This window comes from Garra rufa, chromosome 20 (genome assembly GCF_049309525.1).
Source record: "Garra rufa chromosome 20, GarRuf1.0, whole genome shotgun sequence".
Classification (NCBI taxonomy): domain Eukaryota; kingdom Metazoa; phylum Chordata; class Actinopteri; order Cypriniformes; family Cyprinidae; genus Garra; species Garra rufa.
Window position 1 is genome coordinate 38,804,083 of NC_133380.1, and position 24,486 is coordinate 38,828,568.

A 24,486-nucleotide genomic window follows, 5' to 3' on the forward strand; every position below is an offset into this window, starting at 1 on the left:
AGGATAAATAACATAAATAAAATTAGGACAGATGGGCCTCCTACTTTTAAACTTGACAAATGTATTCCTTAACATATCAGAGGACCAGAGCAACAATAAAGCAGGGTTGTATCACAGTATCGGGGTAGTTAAGGATGTCTCCTTCTGATGGATTTGCAACAGGGCATCTGCTTTGATGTTTTTGATCCTGGGCGATAAGAGAGCATGAAATTAATTCTGGGAAAGAACCCGGGCCCAGCTAAATTGCTGTGTACTGGCTGTCATGGTGACAAGGAATGATTCTTGAGCTCTCTTCAGCCAGTCTCTCCACTCGTCTAAGCCAGTTTTACTGGCAAGAGTGTTCTATCACCCACATCATAATTACACTGATGAGAGTTTCCTGGAGAAAAGCACAAGGAAAAGAGTTTCTGTGGACAACCTTGTCTTTGCGAGAGTACTGCTCCCAAATCTACTTCAGAAGCAACTGCTTTGCAGAGCCGGAGTGCTTTAAGAGAGCGGCTGTGGTGAAGAGTTCTGTCACCCTCTGCAAAGCCAGGGCAGACTTTGCACTCCAAAGCAGCTAAAGGGGGGAGTTCTTGAGTGAGCAGTATTGCCATGGAACTAGAACAAAACAGTGATGAAAATGGGCAAATCCCAAGAATCTGTGTAGCTCCTTCCTTGATGGTCTTGGGCTCATGCCACAATCACCAAAAGAGCCGTTTTCCTCAACTTCTCTCTCCAAAACTGTAGATGCCCACTCCAGAGCCTTTCCAGCCAGCAAGAAGATGACAGTTGCTGCCTTGGCTTTGGCTCCCGACAGATGGACAAAATACAGGGAGCACTTGAGCAGAAAATTCAACAAATTTGTCTGGAAGTTTATGTTGCTGAGCAGGTATAAGGGCTGGGAATAGATGAGGGTTCTGGAGCATCCATAGGTGTTGGAGAGTGGGAGCAGTCTGACGTAGCACTGCAGAGTCTTACCTAGTTGGGCAAACTGGTTCCAAAGAAGGGTCTGAGGCACTTGAGGTGATCTACTTCACCTACTGCATTCTTACTTGAGGTGACATTTTCTAAGGAAACTTCTATAGTCTTCTATAGGAATGCCATTGCAGGGTCTTATTGGTGCCAAAAACAAAATGAAGGTACAAACTTAGTACTCAGAGACAAAAACTGAATAAACAAAAAGAAAGACTACACAGGCAGCATACAGCATACTTAAATCACAAGTCTATTGTTACCTGAACTCAAACTAAACCTGAGGGTAGATATACTTCAAGTTGTCAATCCATAATAATTAAGCATGTTACAATTACCATTTAGAAGGCATTCATTTTTGAAAGAAATGCGTAGCTTCACCTACAGAAGATGTTAGTATTTTATGAATCTTTGCAAATCGTCTTTTGTAACTGTGCTAGTTAGCAAGTTTCGTGGCTAAATGCAGCTAAAGTTTACAGTCTGCTCGTCATCCCATGGCAGAGAGGGGCGGAGTGAGCACAGCTCATTAGCATTTAAAGAGAAGAAGGTTTTGTTTTACCACTGAGAAAGCATAACCAAAGTATGTTATTCACTTTTAATTAAAGGGGTCATCGGATACAAAGTCCACTTTTACATGTTGTTTGAACATAAATTTGTGTTGGCAGTGTGTGTACACATCTTATAATGATATAAATGCACCCAGTGGTTTTTTTATTTAATCAGTCAAAATCATTTCCTCTTTTTCAAATCAAGCCATTCTCAGCATCTTATCTGTGTGGCGTCACACTGACAAAGGGCCACTCTTACAATAGATTGATTGACACTGGCATCTTACCTTAGACCTGCTCTGATGAGCTGTAACAGTCTGATTGCTATTGTTTAGATGCTGGAGCGATCTGTTGTTGGATGTAATAATGAACATAGTACTCATCATTTACTCCCGTCATCTGAGCCGCTGAAGACACAGTGGATGACTTGTGTTTGTGAAGGGAACATGCCTCCCGATCGACATAAATGTGTCTATGTTCGCGTGAAGCTTCGCTTACAGCAGAAGTGAAAATAAGATTTTTTTTTTTTATGAATGTTTGCAATCGCCTTTCCTAATAATGTGCTAGTTAGCAAGTTTTATGACTAAAGTAAATAGTCTCTCACTCGTCAGGTAAAAGGGTGATATTTTACACTACCACTGAGAATTTTTAACCAAAGAATGTTATAGACTTTTCATTAAGACCCTAAAGAATCATATCAACTTGTGGAAAATGGACATCCGATGACCCCTTTAACGCGTAATGTGTTTCTTCTCATGTTTTTCACTATGCAGAGAAGGGAACCATTTTAAACAGTTGTATACTGTTATCAGCACATGTTGAAGTAGATTTGTCTCTGGTCATCTCTGACAGAATATATGCACTTTTAATGCAGTGTTAGAAGACTCTGTCCGTTTTTTTTTTTTACTTTCACTTTCTGTATATTGAATTGACTGAGATTAGGATGTTCACCAACATAACTATTGCGCAAAGTTTGTACAATGCTTGTGTGATATCCATTGGCTCGCCTTCATGGTTTAAAACAGAGGGGGGCCTCGGACTTGCAGATTTTTCACTACGCCACTGCTAACAGGTATGGCTGTGTCTATTTACAATTGTAAATAGCCTGTCTTGTTGGTAGAGGCAAAAAAAACAACAACTCAAAAACCTGACCAAAAGCTATTAGCTATTAAAAATTACAAATAAAAACAAAATTATGTTTCATCCAGTTAGCAGAACTTAATGATAATGATTATCTTTCTCCATTCACGCCCACACAAAAGTGTATTGTTCAGGCAGCATTTTTGCACAGAGGTACCTCGGACAGACTTTTGAAGCAGAATAATATTTTGGTGATCTACAACGAAATAGAGAGAGCTTTGGACAACAACTAAATTACTACAATAGCTACCAATTTTTCACTCAAAATTACATCAAAGTGGAAAAAAACATACTTAAACACAAACAGGCAACTGTAACTTTCAGTTGCAGTTCTTCAGCTCAACTGTCATGGATTCAAACCCACAGGATTGTGGGATATCATAGACAGTGAAAGGACACATCTATGCTGCCTTTAAAAATCAACTAGATGAAGTTATCTCAGCAGACAGGATGTGACACGATCACTGGATACGAATGTGCCTTGTTGCCTTCCTATCTATGGAGGCAGAATTTTTCGGCTTTGAATGCAACCCCAAAGTTACCTGTACTATAAAACCAGATGTGTCAGTATTCAGGTAGCTAGCAATAAACATTTTAATAGCTTAGTTAAATTTGAGTAAATTGCTCATTGATTATCAAATTATTGCTCTTAACATGACAATAGTTCACCTGAAAGATAGGAATGATCGTAGAAAAATAAACATAGGGGTCGTACTACACTTTTTCTTCTACTGACTTCCATTTATGCACATACAATTGCAATAAATAGGAAACTTCAAGTTCAACTTTGGTGGAGTGTATCACGTGAGGACCTTAGCTGCATTAAAAGAATGAGATTTAATTTTTTACATACATTGTTCAAGACTCTGTCGAGTGTGATGTCATTCCAATCATAACTGTCTGTTGAAATTTTTCATGCTCAAAGTCTAGTGTGACATTGGCATTACGAATAGCATTTTGAAATGCAATGACGTGTAAAATTGATGCACTAGAAACGTCAGCATTAATGTAGTTAAGTAGGGTATATTCCATGCCTTATTTTTTAATGCCTTATATTAGATTTCTTAAAAAGAAAAAGAAAAAATAGTTGGAATAGTCTAAACCGATAACTTAAAGCAAAGTCAAATAAACAGTCCCTGTTTTCCTGGAAGAAACTCTCAAGCCCAAAGAGCAGAGCTTTAAAAAATTCACCAAAAACAATTTCTTCTCACTCCAACAATTCGGCTATCGTTTCATCTGAATTTGCCATCGGTCTCATATGTATGTATGTGCACACAGGAGCACATTGGCAAGTGGAACGCATCCTCTTGCAGGCTCAGAAAGTGTCTTCCTCACTTCTTGCTTTCAGGTTTAAAATGAGCTACACGTCAGAGGAGAGCAAATGATGCATTTGTCCACACTCGCTGCCCATGAGGCATGTGCAAATTCGCAAGAAAAGTGGTTCTCAAAATGGAAATACTGCCCTTAAACTGCAGGGAATATGGATTAGTTCAGTCAACTGTGGTGAATCTCAGGCAAAGACAGGCAAGACAAATATATTTATGAGACTTTGAGGCAGGAGGGGCAGTGCTTTATAAGGACTGGTCTTTGAGTGCTTACTCATCTTGAAACTTCAGTCCCAGAGAAAATCGCAATATACAGTTTAATTTGTTTAGAGTTTCACAACCATCAATTTGATCCTCAAAGATGGTCCAGACTTCACTACAGTGCCAGCAGACTATTTCGCTGAGGCTGTATAATGCAGGCTCACACGCCACAGTTAAAAGGATCTAGGTGCAGCTTTATTTGTGAAGGCGAGACAGAGGACACGAACAAAGACAGCCATAAATACTGACTTACCAAACCATACTGCAAAAAGGACAAAACATTGGAATTGCTTATTTTAAGTGTGTATATATACAGTGCCTTGCAAAAGTATTCATACCCCTTCATTTTCACATTTTGTTTTGTTGCAGCATTATGTTAAACTGCTTTAAGTTAGTTTTTCCCCACATCAATTTACACTCCATACACCATAATAATGACAAAGCAAAAACCAGATTTGCAAATTTTACAAATTTATTAAAAATAAAACACTGAAATAAGTACACTGCATAAGTATTCATACCCTTAACTCAGTACATAGTTGAAGCACCTTTACAGCCTCAAGTATTTTTGGGTCTGATGTGACCATCTTTGCACATCTGCATTTGGCAATTATCTGCCATTCTTTGCCTCACCTTTTCACCTCTCAGGCTCTGTCAGCTTGGATGGGGGCTGGCAGACATTTTCTAGAGTCCTAGTTGTTCCAGTCGTCTTCCTTTATGGATAATGGAGGCTACATGCTTCTGTGAACCTTCAATGCAGCAGATATTTTTCTGAACTCTTCCCTAGATCATTGCCTTAACAGAAGTCTGTCACTGAGCTCTACAGGCAGTTATCTTGGTTTTTGCTCTGATATGCATTTTCAGCTGTTAGACCTTTTCTGAGAGGTGTGAGCCTTTCTAAATCAGACTCATTCAAATGAATTCGCCACAGTTTAACTCCACGCCAAGTGTAGTAACATCTAGAGGCAATATGAATGCTCCTGAGCTACATTTCGAGAGTCCCAGAAAAGGGTATGAATACTTATGCAACGGGATCTTTTCAGTTTTTTTATTTTTAATAAATTTACACAAATGTTAAAAACCTATTTTTTGCTTTGCCATTATGGAGTAGGGAGTGTAGATTGATGTGGGAAAAAAGTAATTTAAAGTAGTTTAACATAAGGCTGCAACATAACAAAATGTGAAAAAATGAAGGGGTATGAATATCCAATCTTACTTCTCAATAATAAGGCTGATAAATCAATAAAAAACAAATGCACATTTAGAAATAATGATTCATAACCCACGTCTTGATGGTCTCTGTGAGATAAAATGCTGATTTTAAATAATCTAGATTTTTATATTAAAAATGGTTTTATCAATGTAATGCATATTTAATGAATAAAAGCATTAATTTCTATTGAACACACACACCCTAAGCATATGAATGGTAAGATATCATGGTTCCTGCAATTATAATAAATATAAGTACAACTGTTTTCAACATTGTTAATAAAATAATTGCTTCTTGAGCATATTAGAACGATTTTTGGAGGATCATGTGACACTGAAGACTGGAAGTAATGATGCTGAAAATGTAGCTTTGCCAAAACAGTAATAAATTATATTTTAAAATGTATTAAAATAATGTGTGTGTGTGTGTGTGTGTGTGTGTGTGTGTGTGTGTGTGTGTGTGTGTGTGTGTGCGTGTGTGTGTGTATATATATATACACACACATACAGGTACAGTCATGGTCAAACGTTTACATACACCTTGAACTTGCAAAATTTGCAAAACATTAATGATTTTATCGAAATAAGAGGCAAAATGCATGTTATTTTTTATTTAGCACTGTCCTGCATTAAATATTTGACATAAAATATCCTTACATTTAGTCCACAAGACAACTTAATAGCTGAATTTAAAAAAAAACCCTGTTCAAGAGTTTATACACATCTGATTCTTAATACTGTGTGTCTTTACCTAGATGATCCACGACTGTTTTTTTTTTTCTTTTCTTTTTTTTTTGATTGGTTCTTCATGAATCCCTTGTTTGTACTGAAACTGTTTGTCAGTAAAAAAATCCTTCAGGTCCCACAAATTATTTGGTTTTACAGCATGTTTTCCATATTTTAACCCTTTCCAGCAGTGACTGTATGATTTTGAGATCCACCTTTTCACACAATTCGGCAACTGAGGGACTCATATGCAACTATGCATATAAAATGTTTAAACATTCACTGATGATCCAAAAGACACACAATGCGTTAAGGGGTGAAAACTGCTAAATAATACCTATATACACATTCAAATTAACAGCATTTGTTTAACAGTTTATTTGAAACCAATTTTTAAAATATATATCTACTCAGTGTTTGTGAGTAAACCTATAGTTTGTGTCATGTTTTGCAGTTTACAATAAGAAAGAGCAAATTCTTTGAACTGCAGGTTTTAACCCTTTTTAACAAAGTATGGCAACGTTTCATGCAATATTGGCCACAAGGGGGCAGTCAACATCAACCTTGTGATGACCTATTCAGTGCTTACAGTAAACACCATCCCAGTATAGAGCGGAAGTGTGGCGGGCAGAAGGTCCCGTCTTATTGTTTGAAGGCAGAAGGAAAGGCCGCACCCTCCATCTGGATGTCACGGGTCACACTGGGATAAAAATGACTACCCAGAACACTGTGAGAGATTCTGTTCATGTTACAGCTAATGTGTTTTAATCTATCTAGCAATATGCATTTTCAAAGAAATCAGCTTACAGATTGTCTGATTTCTCTGTGCATGTCATATCAACAGAAAATATTCAGTCATGTCAACTCATGCCCACCAGAATTCTAGAGCTGACCTTTTCACAAGAAACTTCATAAGTAAACATTTCACGCACAAATACACGCACAAAACTTTTTAAGGAAAAAAAAAATCACCTACTTGCAAAGTAATAGCTCTGAAGCAAAGCATAATACATTAGCGAGAGAATGTCTCTAAAGTCATTTGTTTGCAGATGCCGCTTGGTTTGACATTTTGTTATCTAATGCAATGACATTCAGACTGTTTAAGTGTCCAAATACTTTTTGGGACTGCTGGCATCTGGTATCCGAGAAATAAAGAGACAGTATTAAGCAATCCTGAAACAAAGGTCAAAGTTTCTCTTCAGCTTGTTTTGCTTTAGTTCTGGCTAGTGTGAAGTTCATCTAGTGGGTGTTGTGATCCAGCCAGTCCTCAGCGGTTCTGTTTCTTATCTTTAAACACACATTTCTTGCAGACGTCTAGAACAAAGAGGTCTGTGGTTAAAAATATACCTCCACCCAGCTCTGATACCTAGACTCAGCTTATAGACACATCCAGGGATAATGATTTCGGCTGCAAGCGTGAGCTATTTCATAACCGAATAATACTAACTTAAATTATATCATGAGAATCTGAAGTTTGGTAATAAACAAATAAAAATACTGACCATGTGAACTTCTTTGTACTTGCTTTCATTGAGACACACAGATTGACATACTTGATACCTTAACTTTCACAAGCTCATACTTTTGGTCAAAGCATTTTCACTAGTGGCCTAAAACATTTAAACTTCAGAGATGCTTGTATCATCAGTAACTTGTTTATATTATTGTGTTTGTTAAGTTACAAAAGTGGCATGTATTTGAGAGAGAGGATGAGTTGTCGTGTCCCTCTGCAATGTTTTTTTTTTTTTTTGTGAGTTGATTGAAACGGACAGGAAGGGTCAGGATTAGAGAAACAGGAAGCTGACATAAGGAAGTATCATGCGTCACACAGATATTCACTTACTGCTTAAAGACATTCCAGACTCAACTCCGAAATGGAGTTTCTCCACAGTTCTCCAATGAAACTCCTGCTTTTCGCTGGTAAGTTGCTTTGATTACCTTTTATGATCTTGATACAGTTCAGAGTAATAAATCAAATTAACTTTATATATAGATTTATTGCTCAATTATGCTTTGCCCCCCCCAAAAAAAAATTCTAATAAAATTAAATAAAGAAATAGATACATTTTGTAGTCTGATTTGAGGGAGATCATGACTAGTTCTCACACTTTTTACTCCAGGGAATACTATTTTCTCAAGATATCTTTATTTTTATCTTTATTTTGTACATGCCTTAAAATATTGACTCTCAGCTTTGTACATTTCAACATGGCCAGGAACTTTTTTAACAAAAATAAAATGCATTTATTATACAGATATTCCTTATCTTAAAGTATGCCAGTGTGTTTTTATTGTATGTATTTATTGTGATCATCACAGCTATTGCAAAAATTGTTTAATCTTGAGGACAGAAGTTGGGTAACACTATTTCGATGGTCCCTTTTAAACATTCTGTTGACATTCTGTAACGTTGCACCTACATGTCAACTAACTCTCATGAGAGTATTAGTAGGCTTTCTGTTTAATATCTGCTAACTCTTTATTGTAATAGTCTCCCAAGAGACATTCTACTGACTGTAAGAAACTTGGCAAGTACATTTCAACTTTAAACTAACCCTAACCCTACCAGTCTACAAATACTCTAATAACAGTTCCTAGACATATACACTCTTAAAAATAAAGGTGCTTCAAAGGGTTCTTCAAGCGTTGTTTTAGAAGAACAATTTTTGGTTCCGCAAAGAACCATTGAGTCATAAGTTCTTTAAAGAACCATCTCTTTCTTACCTTTTTATAATCTGAAGAACCTTCTTTCACACAAAGAACCTTTTGTGAACCAGAAAGGTTCGTCAGATGTTAAAGGTTCTTTATGGAACCATTTAGACAAAAAAGGTTCTTCTATGGCATCGTGAAGCACCTTTATTTTTAAGAGTGTAGGTGAAACGTTTATTACCTTATATTCAACAGAATGTGTTAAAGGGACAAATCAAAATGAGGTGAAACCAGAATTGGTTATAAAATATTAGAATTTAGGAAAGTTTGGAACAATGTGTTCAAAACCAAAATACAAAACCACAGATAAAGAAAATAATTTGTGTAATATGACATTTGTGTGATATCTAGCCTTAAACATCCTCATTTCTGTTCTAATTTATGTTATTGTTTTGTTTTGTTTTGTTTTGTTTTAAAGCTTGGTTTTCAAGTGTACTGGATCCATGCAGATTTGTTGACATTTGCCAGTCCTGTCACCAGAATGCCAAATGCAAGACAAACAATGACTCCAAATCTGGCTGTTTCTGCAATCAAGGGTTCACTGGTGATGGAATCAACAATTGCCAGGGTTTGCCATTTATTTTGTTACATTAAAACACAATGTGACCCTGGATCTAAAAGCTCAAGAATCATGAAATCTAAATAAATAAGCTTTGTTAGAATAGTTAGGATATTTGACCGAGATACAACTATTTGAAAAACTGGAATCTGAGGGTGCAAAATAATCTAAATATTGAGAAAATCATTAGAATAATATTCTAATGATTTTTGGTATAAAGCAAAAATGGATAATTTTGACCCATACAATGCATTGTTGGCTATTGCTACAAATAAAGAGTAACAGAAAAGATTGTCTTTCAGTACTGAATGAGTAGTTTACAAATCGTGTAATGTAGCCGTGTTTAGGGTCAATATCAAACAGAATGATCAGATTTAATATTCTATGAATTATCAGAATACATATTTGTATAATAAGTCAGATTAATGTTAAACTGATTGATGTAATAAACTATAATGTCTATCTGTATCTAAAGCAAAATAATTAAAATCCATAATACTAAATCATTAAGGATAGTTAAGTTTTTATTACTGGGATCTTCATGACAGTCCTGTGGCTCATCTTACAACTTAGAGCTCTTCTAATGTGGTTTTGACACGCAGTAAGTGCTGATATTTAAATAGGGATTTTAGTGACCTATTGCACATTTTCATTACATAATTTTCAAAACACAAGTGAAGAAGAAACCGAAACAACAGATGCTTCCACATGTAATCTAACACAATCGTCAGAAATAAAACAGCATCAAAACCATAGATATATATAAAACTGTGGAACAAATGTCTTTTTTTTTTAGCTTTTTATTCAAAATGTTATTTATTTATTCTTCATTTATGAAATTTACCCACATTCAAGTGTTTATAAAAAAAGAATGCATGAAGCTAGAATAAAAGGTTTCTGTTTACAAGCAGATACCTTTCCTTCTTTTGATGTTTTGTATGTTCAGATATTCACACAACAAAATATATACAAATTAATACCTAAATAGGGGCATAGTAGTGTACTTAAAGTAAGTAGAAAGTTCACTTAAAGAAAACTTACGAGTATATTTGCAGTATAAAACTACTAAACTAGTAGTCTAATGAAACTATGCTTCAAAGTATTTAATTAGTAAACTATCAGTATCAAGTTCACTTTTAGCATACCTCCAGTACAGACTAAAACATAGATGTAAACTATACATCTTAACACTTAAAAGTACTACTAGTACACTGATTTTGTATACTTACTACATAAAGTATATTTTTAAATATATGTAAACTTTACTTAAGTATACTTAATAAAATAAACTTGAAGTATACTTCTTTTTGGTGAGGGTAGTCCTCTCCTGAAAGTGTCTGTGCAATCAAGTTGACAATATTGCCAAAAATAAAGTGACATTGAATGAACTTATGAGTCTATATTAGAGCATTGCCTATACTAGTTAATCACAAGTTTGTAATTCTCTGATTTACTCGCTCCAGTTTTTCCCCTGTGACTGTCTTGCTGAAACACTTCAGTGTAAAGAGTTGCTGCTTTTCACTTTAATGGATGTGCTTATATGACCCTTCACAGATGACAATGAGTGTGAGAATGTAACCAGAATATGTGGCCTAAATGCCATCTGCAGCAACACTATTGGAAGTTACTACTGTACCTGTGTGTCTGGATTCACTTCAAATGGAAAGCAGAAATTTCAACCTAATGATGGGACCTACTGTAAAGGTATGAATCAATCATATCCAATAGAATGGCTTCAGAAGGTATCTGGGCATGACATAGGCTTTTAAAATGTTTGAATGACAGTAAGACTTCTATAAGAGTGAAGTTGAGCTTGGCTGTTCTTTCAATTGCAGATATTAATGAGTGTGAGGATGCTGGTACATGTGGGCCCTTTTCTAAATGCCACAACACAAACGGCTCCTTCATCTGCTCATGTATGAGAGGTTACACGTCCCCAGCAGGGCCCTGGTTTAAGCCTAAAAGTGGAATGGACTGCAGAGGTGAGATATAAAGTGTAGAATCTAAATCTGATAATCTGAATTATTTATACATTCGGACATATTTAAAAACAGTTGTACAATGTAAAAGCTAAGCTTTTTAAAAAAATCAGTTGTCCATATATATGCGTTTATGTGTTTGTTTTTATGTTTGTGTCAGAGTACCCAAAGAAGCACTGTCATCAGGACCACAGATGCATTAAAGACACTGTTAACAACACACTGGAGAGAGTGAGTTGCATTATTATTATTATTATTATAATTATGTGCAATGTTTATTTTATATGATTTCACATAATATTTGTATAAACTATATTATATTATAATGAGGATTTTTATTTAATATTACTGGAAACAGTGAGTTACTTTATGTAAGAAAAGTATTCGCTTTACTTCAGGATTTCCACAAAATAGTCACACAGTACGAATCATTTCTATTATTATGTGCATTGTTATTTAATATTACTAATGCTACAAGAAATGTCAATTTGGCTTTTGCCATTATACAACAGACAATATGGAGAAATAATATAAAAAATAAAGAAATTAACTTGTATATACTGCATAATGCAGATATGCAATTTAAAATATTTAAAAAAGTAATTTATTACATTTAAAAAAAGGAAAAGTTAATTTTTAGGAGGCATTGCTCCAGACTGAAAAAAAGACTTTTCTTACTTAGATTTTTTGTCTTGTTTCCAGCCAAAATATCTAAAAAATTCTTAAATCAAGAATTGTTCTAGAGTAAAAAAATAGGTGTGTTTTTGCTTGAAACAAGCAAAAAAATAAAATAAAATGTGCCAATGGGGTAAAAAAAAAAAAAAAGTTTTCTGTTTGAAAAAAGTTTTTTTTTTTTTTCTTTCTGAAAAGAAGAAAACAATTTTGACTTGTTTAGGAAATCTTAACTGATTTAGGATTTTTTAGATATTTTGGATGGAAACAAGACACAAAATCTAAGTAAGAAAAGCATCAGTGTCACAAGATCCTTCAGAGGGATATTTTAATATGCTGATTTGCATTTATTATTATCATCAGTGTTGAAAACAGTTGTGCTGCTTATGGATTTATTGAGAGTTAAAACAAACAGCATTTATTTGAAATGAAACAATATAATAACTTTTGACTGTAATGTATTCATGCTGAATAAAAAATTCTTGTCTTATATATTTAGCTTTAAATAGCTATCCACAGTTAATAGTTATTTTTATGACTTTAGTTCATTTAAACCCACAATTATTAATATTATGCATAATAATACATAAATATGAACGTTTTTATTTTAAAAAATGTGAGTATGTGAGCATGCAGAGTATGACAGTGCTGTTTTCTGTGCATCAGTGAAGACAAAACATCACTCTTGTGTTTATTTTAAAAGCCAAATGTGTGTAACAGGTCGATGGCTTGTATACTCAATGATAACTGGACATCTTGTCCAAATTTAGTCACGTATCTCTCAGATGTTTTTCCTCTCACCTTGCTGAGCACAGCTCTAGCTCAGGAAACAGCTGCTCTGGAGGTTTTGTCATGAGATTTTTGTCATATAACAATCAGGATGGACAGAGTGTTTTAGGAAATGTCATCAATATTTCAGGAATGGTGTGAGAGGCCACACAGGAACACTCGTAGTTATCTGTTTGCTTTATTTTATTTTTAGTTCAAAACATTAAAACTAGCAACTTTAAGATATAAAAGTATGGTGATATATTTAAAATATAAGGAGAAAATATAATCATCATCATCATTATCATTATCAAAATTTTAGACTTATAACGTGTGTATACAGCTGTTTTAGGCATTTACAGCATTCAGTCCAGAGTCACAAATTCTTATGTAAGTGTGAGAGAGTGGCGTCCTCTGTTGGTGAAGTTGCAGATCTGCAGTTTCTCTCATAGCAAATACTGGACAATTATCGAATTTTAGCACCCTTTAAACTTAATATCCTTTGCATATTGACTGGTTAGTACTGGCCTTGTTATAAGTGTCAAATGTCTCTGAGGAACTTTATACATGTGTTTACATGTGCAGAACCTTACCAAAAAAGAAGTATACTTAGAATTGATTTTATTAAGTATACTTAAGTAAAGTTCAAGTTTATTTTTAAGTATACTTTATATAGTAAGTATACAAATATCAGTGTACTAGTAGTATACTTTTAAGTGTACTATGTCAATGCTCCTTTTGACTAAATTGGCCCACTTTCTAGAATATAAATGTATACTTTTAAGTATACTTTAAGTATAAAAGTAGTACATTTTGAGTACACAACTAGTTTACATCTATGTTTTTAGTTTGTACTGCAAGTATACGTAAAGTGAACTTATAGGTATACTGATTAATTGCTTTTTTTATGCATTTTTAGTACACTTTGAAGTGTTTGAAGTGTTATAAAACTACTAGTTTAGTAGTTTTATACTGCAAGTATACTCTTAAGTTTTCTTTAAGTGAACTTTATATCATACTTTAAGTATACTACTATATCCCTATTTATGTATTAATTTGTATATACTTTGTTATATGAATATTAGAACATACAAAGCATCTAAAGAATGTACAGGGTATCTGCTTGTAAATAAATACATTTTATTCTAGCTTCATGCATTCTTTTTTACAAACACTTGAATGGGGGTATGTTTCATAAATAAAAAATAAATAAATAAATAAATTTTAAACAAAAAGCTAAAAATAAAAATAGAGTATACATGATAATCAAAACGTAGATGGAGTTGATCAACACCCCAAAACTTGACAGTCTTTATTACCTCTTCATGGGTCGACATTTTATCTTATAACGTTACACAGTTTTACAAATCTATGGTTTTGATGCTGTTTTATGTCTGACGATTGTGTTAGATTACATGTGGAAGCATCTGTTGTTTCTGTTTCTTCTTCACTTGTGTTTTGGAAATTCTGTACAGAAGATGTGCAATAGCGCATATAACAATGAAAACACGGATTCTCAGAGCACAAGTAGAGCTCAAGTATATTTAGACTTTTTCTAAGTATAATTCAAGTATACTTAAATGTCACATAAAAAGTAGACTGAAAGTATATTTTCCTACTTTGAAGTTGTATACTAATAACACACTTGAATAAACTTCTTTTTCGTAAGGGGAGTTTGAAAATGTTTGCTGATAAAGGCCTGTTAGGACAGCTGTGTATTATCTGCATTTTCCCTGTGATGTATAATCTTTCAAATGCTGTCATTGGTATTGTATCATATACTTTCTTTGAGTGAATATTCAAACGCTTTTCCTCTCTCTGGGCTGTAGATGATTAATCTGTCAACTCCAGAGCGTCTGAGAGAGATAAGGCATCAAACATCAGCTGACCTCTCTCCTGTTCTCCTCATGTCCTACATCGAGGCCATGGCCAGCCATAAAATAAGCCCAGGAGATGAGTCTGAACATCCAGAGGAACGCATCAATGACACCATCACGGTAATTTATGTGCCCTTCCACATACAGGACATGAAGAAAGAAACACACCTGTTAATAAGCCTGAATGTTTTGCATCAAAAAGTTTAAATTAAAAAGCATAACCATCAAATAAACACTAAATACGGTCAAAATATTATGTACTGAGTTAAACAAATATTATTTAAATATAGTAATTAATTACTCAGTTACATTACACCATACAGTGCAGCGGTGTGAAAAAGTGTTGGCCCCCCTTTTTTTTGCATGTTTGTCACACGTTAATGTTTCAGATCATCAAACAAATTTAAATATTAATCAAAGATAACACAAGTAAACATAACATGCAGTTTTTAAATGAAGGGTTTTTTGTATTAAGGGAAAACATAACTGTGGTTTATCAGACCTGAGTTCAGTTTCTCTAGCCACACTCAGGCCTGATTACTGCCGCACCTGTTCGCAATCAAGAAATCACTTAAATAGGACCTGCCTGACAAAGTGAAGTAGACCAAAAGATCCTCAAAAGCTACACATCATGTTGAGATCCAAAGAAATTCTGGAACAAATGAGAAAGAAAGTAATTGAGATCTATCTGTCTGGAAAAGATTATAAAGCCATTTCTAAAGCTTTGGGACTCCAGCGAACCACAGTGAGAGCCATTATCCACAAATGGCGAAAACATGGAACAGTGGTGAAACTTCCCAGGAGTGGCCGGCCGACCAAAATAGAGCGCAGCGACGACTCATCCAAGAGGTCACAAAAGACCCCACAACAACATCTAAAGAACTGCAGGCCTCTCTTGCCTCAGTTAAGGTCAGTGTTCATAACTCCACCATAAGAAAGAGACTGGGCAAAAATGGCCTGCATGGCAGAGTTCCAAGACGAAAACCGCTGCTGAGCAAAAAGAACATAAAGGCACGTCTCAGTTTTGCCAGAACACATCTTTTGGAAGGTGTGTGTCCCATTACATCTGGCGTAAAAGTAACACAGCATTTCAGAAAAAGAACATCATACCAACAGTAAAATATGGTGGTGGTAGTGTGATATTCTGGGGCTGTTTTGCTGCTTCTGGACCTGGAAGACTTGCTGTGATAAATGGAACCATGAATTCTGCTGTCTACCAAAAAATCCTGAAGGTCAATGTCTGGTCATCTGTTCGTGACCTCAAGCTGAAGCGAACTTGGGTTCTGCAGCAGGACAATGATGCAAAACACATCAGCAAATCCACCTCTGAATGGCTGAAGAAAAAGACTTTGGAGTGGCCTAGTCAAGGTCCTGACCTGAATCCTATTGAGTTGCTGTGGCATGATCTTAAAAAGGCGGTTCATGCTCGAAAACCCTCCAAAGTGGCTGAATTACAACAATTCTGCCAAGATGAGTGGGTTACAGTGCTGTAACAGACTCATTGCAAGTCATCGCAAACACTTGATTGCAGTTGTTGCTGCTAAGGGTGACCCAACCAGTTATTAAGTTTAGGGGGCAAACAATTTTTCACACAGGGCTATGTGGGTTTGGATTTTGTTTTCCCTTCATAATAAAAAAAAAACTTCATTCAAAAACTACATGTTGTGTTTACTTGCGTTATCTTTGAATAATATTTAAATTTGTTTGATGATCTGAAACATTAAAGTGTGACAAACATATGCAAAAAAAATAAAAAAAAATCAGGAAGGGGGCCAACACTTATTCACACCACTGTAGATGCACTTAACCCATTTAAACCATTGTGTTTTCTGGCTTTTCCTGGTAGAATCTGGTTTTCAGTGTGAATAACTTAGTCGAGAAGGATGAAAAGGTAGAATGGGGCAGGATAAATGAGGATTTGAGGACGTATTACATCACCACACTCCTTCACACAGCAGAGAAGGAAACACTGGCTCTGTCTGCTAGATACACACACACTACACAGATGCAGGTGGATGCTGGTGAAGTAGGTAAGAGCTTTGAGGCCTAAAACTGAACTCACCACACTTAAAATACAATATATACTGTACTGTGTTAATATGACTGCGATTTGATTTTTCACAGGTGCTTTACCTGTACTGTAGTTTAAATTATGCATTGCATTTCGTAGTGTTATACACTTAAAAAGGTTAAAGGTTAAAGTTAAAGGCTCTTCGTAGAACTATATATATATGCCGAATCAATAATGTTTATTTTTGTAAGCGGATTAATGGGAATAGAAGTAAATGTAAGGGTACCAACCCAGTGATAATTTTTGTACTTATTTTTCTGAGAGTTTATGGATAATTTTTTTCAGGCCTTTCAAGTCTCATTTTCATATACTGCAAAGGTCAATATTATAAATACACTTTAAAAGTGTTTGTAATTATAACTGAAAAAAGAAATAGAAATTTGTAAAAAAAAAAAAAATAATAATAATAATAATTAATAAATAAATAAATTTAATTTGTACAAAAAATAGAATTTGGAAATTAAGGGGAGACACTGCAGGCAAAAATGCTGTTGAGATTTTGGGCTTTTTGGTGTTTTATAAAGTGTTTTTTCAGACTAGTGAAAAGAAAACACCCAAAATACACCGTTAAGTTTTTCTTTTTTAGCACTTGATCTATTTGTGTCAATAGATTTCAATTACAATCCATATTTTTAAAGGCCGTTTTCTCAAAATGAGTTTTTTCTCCTACACTGAGCCATAAATCTCCACTTCAGTAGCACTTACACACACCAAACTTTACATTTTTGCATTTCTTTACATTCCTGTCTATATTCTGAAGGTTTTTACAGAGGGATGTGTTTATGTATAATTTGCTTGATTTTATACATTTTACTCCCCCAAAAATGGTAAAAAATAAATAGTTTTTTTCTGAATTATGGCGTGACAAAATGAGATTTGACTCTAATATATCAAAAAATAAAAACACAAACAAGAATTTTGAAACTGACTTCATCCAGTGTTTAGATTTTTGTACTAGAAATGTATGCAAATTAGTGCATATTTAATTAAATAATATCTCATTTGCATATTTAAACCTAACATTTTACAAAACTTGTAATGCAAAAAGAGTTTGCAATTATCAATGTAATCAATCATCTGGGTAAGTAAGGTCATAACTATTAGTTAATTATTTTACCCTATTCACCTGCAGTGTCTTGCCTTAAAGTATGAAACTCTTTATAAAATCTATATTCAACAATAAATTGCCAGAAGTCCCTGCATAATCACATTTGATTGTTTTATTTAAGTTGTTCATCTATGTTCATCATTCTATACCTGTCATGATGTCATAATATTTTTACAGTGAATTTTGGCTGCACTATTTATGTTAGCCTGTTTATGATAAAAGGTGCTAATCATTGTCTTCCATGCTTTCTAGAAATGAAACTATACAAAATTGAACCCCAGCAAGCACAAAAGCATCCAATTTCAACGAGCATCCAAGGAAACTCCATTTCGTTGAACCCTAAAAATTCAAAGAAGGAAAACAACGGTTTGTGAAAGACCTTTCTTAAACTTTCATAGCAAATTGAAATAAAAATGCACCAAATGATTAAAAGCTATATATTTTTTCTCTGTCTTGTTCTGTCTCTGCTGTAGGCAGCACCTCTGTCATATTTCTCGTTTATAACAATATTGGGGATCTTTTAAAGCCGGCTGATGACCCTGGTGTGGCCGATTACTCTCGCTATGCAGCAGCGGGTGAAATTACAGTTAATTCGCCAGTAATAGCAGCAGCCATCAGTAACCCAACGACATTTGTACTGAACAATGTGACCTTCACTCTCAAACACACACAGGTGCCGTTTAACTGATTTATTAATTAATTTGCAATAGTTGTGGGTGTGAATGCAATTTTAATTTAATGCACTGAATGAGTTTTGCTTTTTATAAAGGAGATAGATCCTGCCTATGATGAGACTAAGTGCGCCTTTTGGGAGTATTCGCAGAGCATGATGGGTCACTGGAGTTTGGGAGGATGTACACGCACTGGTGTGAATGCCACCCACACTTCATGTTCCTGTAATCACCTGACACACTTCGCTATTCTCATGTCCTCTGCTCAAGCCAATGTAAGTCTGAACTACTGCTGCCCCCTACTGGTCCCCTTACAAAATGTAGTTTTGCAAAAAAAAAAAAAAAAAATTAATGCATTAGATACTAAAATATAAAATCAATTGACCATATGCACGGATTACTTCCTTGTTTTAGACAAGCCAGCTCAGTCATTTCCGGTCAACTGTACTGTGCCGTAATAGGAGCGTACTTTGCTTGTTTTCTCTACATAATCCATTCACAATCAAAGAAAAGTTTTGTTTGTCTAAGAGGACCAAAGGTCCATGTATACCATTTCAAGAATGACAAACACGATTTAAAAATAAAATATGCAAGTAAATCGTCTAAATACGTGTGAGTCATTGCTATGATTGACAGTAATAACCGACGAAACATCCAACAAGCTGATGTCAAAAAAAAGAGCTGTGCATTAAATGATTCAGACTAAATTCACATTAACAAAACTACAGCTGTAACAAGTTTGTGTTGGTTAAATATAGGCTATGTAATAACTTGTACAGTTCAAGATAAAGCTCAAATGATGTAGTTATTAAATTATATAAAATATTTCAAATTTATATCGATTCATATTGAGTTCATTATTTAATGCTTATACCATTAATATTTAACTTATTTAATTTGAAATGAACTATATATAGAAGTATTTAAATAATTCACCCTTATAGGCTGTTTGTGTCTGAGCTTATTTATTTATTTTAATGACTTTCTGCAGTTGGTATAAGATATACTTCGGTGCGGTAAAAGTACTACAATTTATTATACTAGTAATTTTATAATAAAACCAAAAGCAAGACGTTTCGAAAAAACTAGAGTTGAAATGACAGCTGCAGCCAATGATTGATCCTCTGCTGCCATCTTCTGGTTATATGGGTAATTACATGTCATTTTCATATTAAAAAGACGTTGTTTTCCGTAAGAATACATTTTTTTCGATGTCGTCATTATGAATTATGAGTCTTTGAAGTGAATTTTATTGCACAGCTGTGGAGTTGAAAAATAATAAAGGCTTTAAAATTTCATTACAAGATTTCATTACATGAAAATGTGTTCATATCTCAAGTTACTGATTATCAAGAATACAGTTACCAGGCTTGCATTGAAATTATATGTTGTTAAATAATATAAAACTGAATGTTAATGCCACTATCATTATTTACAATGTTGCAATTATTATTTTTCTCAGTTTCTGATAAGAACGAGGCAGTAGAGGAGAAGTTTACAAGCTGACTTATCATTATGTGGAAGTTCTAAAGATGCTCCGTGCATATGGTCAATTGGCTACTACAAACTAATAATCTAGCTTGACAATTTATCAGAACTAACCTTACTTTGTGGGACTTTTTTTTTTTTTGCAAAGGTGACTACTGAAAGTAATTTGACCTGAAATACTCAAATAAGTGTAAAAAGGTATGGTAAAATAATAGTAGTAAAATGTAGTAATTTTACTTGAGATGCCCACTTTCAGTTTGAACATAAATAGAGTGGATAGATTTTATTTTATTATTATGTTATTTATTAAATTTTCCGGCAGCGTTTAAATGCTACTTTACTGTTCAAAAGTTGTGGGTTAGATGTTTTTTTTTTTTTGTTTTTTAGAATTCAATGTTTTAATTTAGCAAAGTTAAATAAATTGATTTGTTTTACATTGTTACAAAAAATGCAACTTTCCATCAAAACATTCCTAAATGCCTGTTCCTACTCTGTTCTATGCAGCTGCTTGCACACTATAATGTTCTGACGAGAATAACGCAGCTGGGAATGGTGATCTCCATCATCTGCTTATCCATGTGTATCTTCACTTTCTGGTTCTTCCGAGACATCCAGAACACCAGAACCACAATCCACAAGAACTTGTGTTGCAGCCTCTTCATGGCCCAGTTCATTTTTCTCATTGGGATTAACAAGAGCGCACACAAGGTTCACTCCTCACACTTTATTATTGTGTCAGATGGACATATAAACCCTATACAAAAGTATCCTATATTAATGTAATGATGATACATGTTTGTTCACTGTGTGTTTCAGTGGTTCTGTTCTCTTATTGCTGGCCTGCTGCACTATTTCTTCTTGGCTGCGTTTGCTTGGATGTGTATAGAGGGAATCCATTTATATCTCATTGTTGTTGGTGTCATCTATAACAAAGGTTTTCTCCACCGGAATTTCTACATGTTTGGTTATGGGAGTCCTGCTGTGGTTGTTGCAATATCTGCAACACTTGGATATAAATATTATGGCACCAGTAATGTGTAAGTTATTCATATTTAATTTAATGATATTTGCTAAAGAAATAATAACTATTACTTTCCAACTATTCCTTTTAATATCTAATTTTTAACGTAAATGCGGATATTTTTTACTTGAATGTAAGGTTTGTGGTGTCAACCACTTTTTTGCAAAATAAGGTGGAACGTATTTAAGCCTTGCACCATTTACATTTTCTTCAGACTATCCAAATCTAGTTTTACAATAATTATTATCTCATGTTATTAATATGTTAAGGTGTTGGCTGAGCACTGAAAATAACTTCATCTGGAGTTTCATAGGACCAGCCTGTCTGATCATTCTGGTGAGTATCTGCTCCTGTGTTATTGTAACATTTAGAAACAGTGCTTTTATATGAATGTAACAGTGCCGTTATGCCAATTATTCCCTCCCAGGTTAATCTGCTGGCATTTGCCGTGATCCTCTATAAGGTTTTTCGTCATACTGCAGTAAAGAAACCTGAAATCAGTCACTATGAAAATATCAGGTAAAGAAAGTCTCTTATCATTTTAATATAGTGTTCAAATTGCATTCTCATCCTCGATAATGTTCTGATTTATTGTGTTTGCATAGTTTATTTGTTACATGTGAAGTTATTTGTTACTTGGATTCCATTGTGTATCTCAAAATATTTAGAAAAAGGCTGGGTAGCTAAATATTAAATCTACTAATCAAACTGCAGCCTGAAATGCACATAAATATTGCAAACAGTTTTTAGTTATAATTCAATAATTATTCCTCAGGTCTTGTGCAAGAGGAGCCATTGCTCTGCTGTTTGTTTTGGGAGTTACCTGGACATTTGGTGTTATGCACATCTTATATGAGACCACCCTCACAGCGTATCTCTTTACCTTTGCCAACGTGTTCCAAGGGATGTTCATTTTCATATTCCTTTGCGTTCTATCCAGAAGGGTACGTTTTCACACTCTGTACAGTATATTTCATGAAATATTATTTTGCATTACTGTTTACCATTTTGCACCAGTAATTGCAAATGCTTTCACTTTTATCATCAGATCCAAGAGGAGTACTACAGATTATTCAAGAATATTCCATGTTGTTTTGAGTGTCTGCGATGAACTTTATCAAAAAGAAGTTAACTACAGCACCAGCCTGCAAATGCTTTAAATATAAGCACTATAAAGATGTACTTAGGAAAGTCTGTGACAAAGTTCCAATATATATTTATTTTTGAGAGAAATGTATTAACTAAAATGTTTACTGCATGCTATGATCTAAAAGTTTCATAACTAATTGCAGTCAGTAGCTAAAAGTTTTACAGTCAGTAATAATTTTTTTTCTATCTGATGATTGATTGTCAAAGATGATTGTATATGTCCTGTATTCTTGACTAATAAAAACATTTTCTGTCTTTGATGTGTCAATGTCAACCCAAGTTTGGATTTTACAAAACAGAATTGTTAATGGTTATAAATGTAACCATGGTTGCATGAGAAGGGAATGAGACACTGAGTCAGAAATTTACGATACTTTGGGGAATGCAATTAGTGTGCAAAAACTTCTCTCGATTGGTGCTGTGTTACAACATAACCATGGTCCATATTGGTGTGTTGAAGGGATAGCGAGCAAGAATGCCATCTTTAAGGAGAGGAGACTAGGAGGTTTGAAGGGCACCACGGCCAGATTTCAGGCCAGGACACTAGTATAAACCGCAGACCTCATCCTTTGAGTGCCACAAAGGAAAAGGGTTACCAGCTAGAGTCTTCCTAAAGACCCATCGCCTAACAATGTGTAAAAGGCTGCTATGGCCATCATATATACCTTAAAGTGGATAGGGATAAACAGACAGAAAAATGTTTCAAAAGGAATTCCAGCACTGAAGCCACCGGGCAGTTAACTGAGTTTAACCTGTGTTTCCTCACCAAACATACCTACTTTCAAAATGGCTGCCCTTCATCTCTTATAGACAGGCCCATCAAAATAAGAGTTCTTAGCAGCCAACAAAAGTCCCCATCATTCCCCCTCACCAAATTGTACATGTTAATGTTCAAGATCAACATATCATGCGGTTAAAAATAATAAACCCTTCGCATCCAGGCATATTTAAACATTTCTGAACTTTTTACCCCAAACTTGTTATAAACAAACTTTTTACCTCTCGCGAGAAACTATTATACAGGCTTTACTGTGGCAGTGTCACATCTTGATGCCAGATAGATTCAGCCAAAAGTGTCTCCCATAGCCACCAGAGCTGATGTGTAGCAGCTGATGGTGCAGGTCATCTCCTTAGTGGCACGAGAGACAAGTCAGTTGCCCAGCGCAACATCGTAGGTCTTTAGGGATGAAGCAACATCAAGTGAGCCTGGGCACTAGGCATCGCCCTATAGCCATTCTCCCTTAGTCCCAAAATCGATACATAATTTGAAACATTGGGGCTGGAAAACATGAGGAGAATGACTAATTCCATGACCTCAACACCTCAGTGTGGAGGTTTGGAAAGAACGGTAAGCCCCAACATCGAGGCTCTACAATAAGTGCTCATCTAGTTTGCATTTTTGGTGGGCTTCCTGCTTCTCAGCCGGTCATTCGATATTTAACTTGGCAACAGCACAAGTCTCAATCTCCAACCGCCTTGTAAGTAGGTGATAGAGGTGGAGCGTATTGCATTTTACCTGCTTCGATGGAGATGGAGATGATCTGAGCTTTCATGCTACCTCATGAGCTTTCATGAACCACATGTGGCATGAGCCTGGTTGCTTTCATGAAATACAGACGGGAGCAAAGCATTCTCAGCAACACTTGTTACCAGTATGCACAGCCAGTCCCTTTGAGACCTGACCATGGTTGCTCTGCTTCCATCCAGAGTCCCCACCTATGATATACTCTTACTCTAGAATTGGACCTACACATCAGATGGAGAGAGTCACGAGTCAAAGATCGCTTTTTTCGCAAGAGTCTCCTTATCTGTTGGCAAGCGAACTTTCTTTCCTGTGTCAGTGGTCATTGACAGCACTACACTCATCAGGGTGGAGGGGAATTTTAACTACACTGACTGGGCTTGCCATATGAGTTTTCCCATCCAAAAGTTTCAGAATCAGAATCAGAAAGAGCTTTATTGCCAGGTGTGTTCACACACACAAGGAATTTGTTTTGGTGTTAGGAGCTTCCAATACAGAAAGTACAAACATAGCAGACATGCATAAAGTTAAGGTAGTAAAACAATAATATTAAAAAAGAATATACAATAAATTATAAATAACAATGGTAATAAAAATACAGAAAAAGATGTCCATAGACAGAACTAGAATGTGCATATGTGCATAGGTTTGTGTGTTGATACACATGACCAGTACTGAGGTGTGTTAAGTGTGGTTCAGGTGGGATATGGCTTGGGGGGAAAAACT

General features: G+C 35.0%; 1 protein-coding gene across 1 annotated transcript; it reads left to right on the forward strand.

Moving 5' to 3' along the window:
- Positions 1-7,993: 7,993 nt before the first annotated feature.
- On the forward strand, positions 7,994-22,498 carry adgrl4 (adhesion G protein-coupled receptor L4). The gene is made up of 16 exons (XM_073826209.1): positions 7,994-8,086; positions 9,294-9,443; positions 10,989-11,138; positions 11,270-11,416; positions 11,574-11,644; positions 14,683-14,850; positions 16,577-16,760; positions 18,162-18,275; positions 18,383-18,582; positions 18,679-18,855; positions 20,573-20,776; positions 20,885-21,105; positions 21,359-21,425; positions 21,517-21,608; positions 21,865-22,033; positions 22,138-22,498. The coding sequence occupies exons 1-16, from the start codon at positions 8,041-8,043 to the stop codon at positions 22,198-22,200; spliced, it is 2,223 nt and encodes a 740-aa protein (XP_073682310.1). The 5' UTR covers positions 7,994-8,040; the 3' UTR covers positions 22,201-22,498.
- The last annotated feature ends 1,988 nt before the right edge of the window (positions 22,499-24,486 follow it).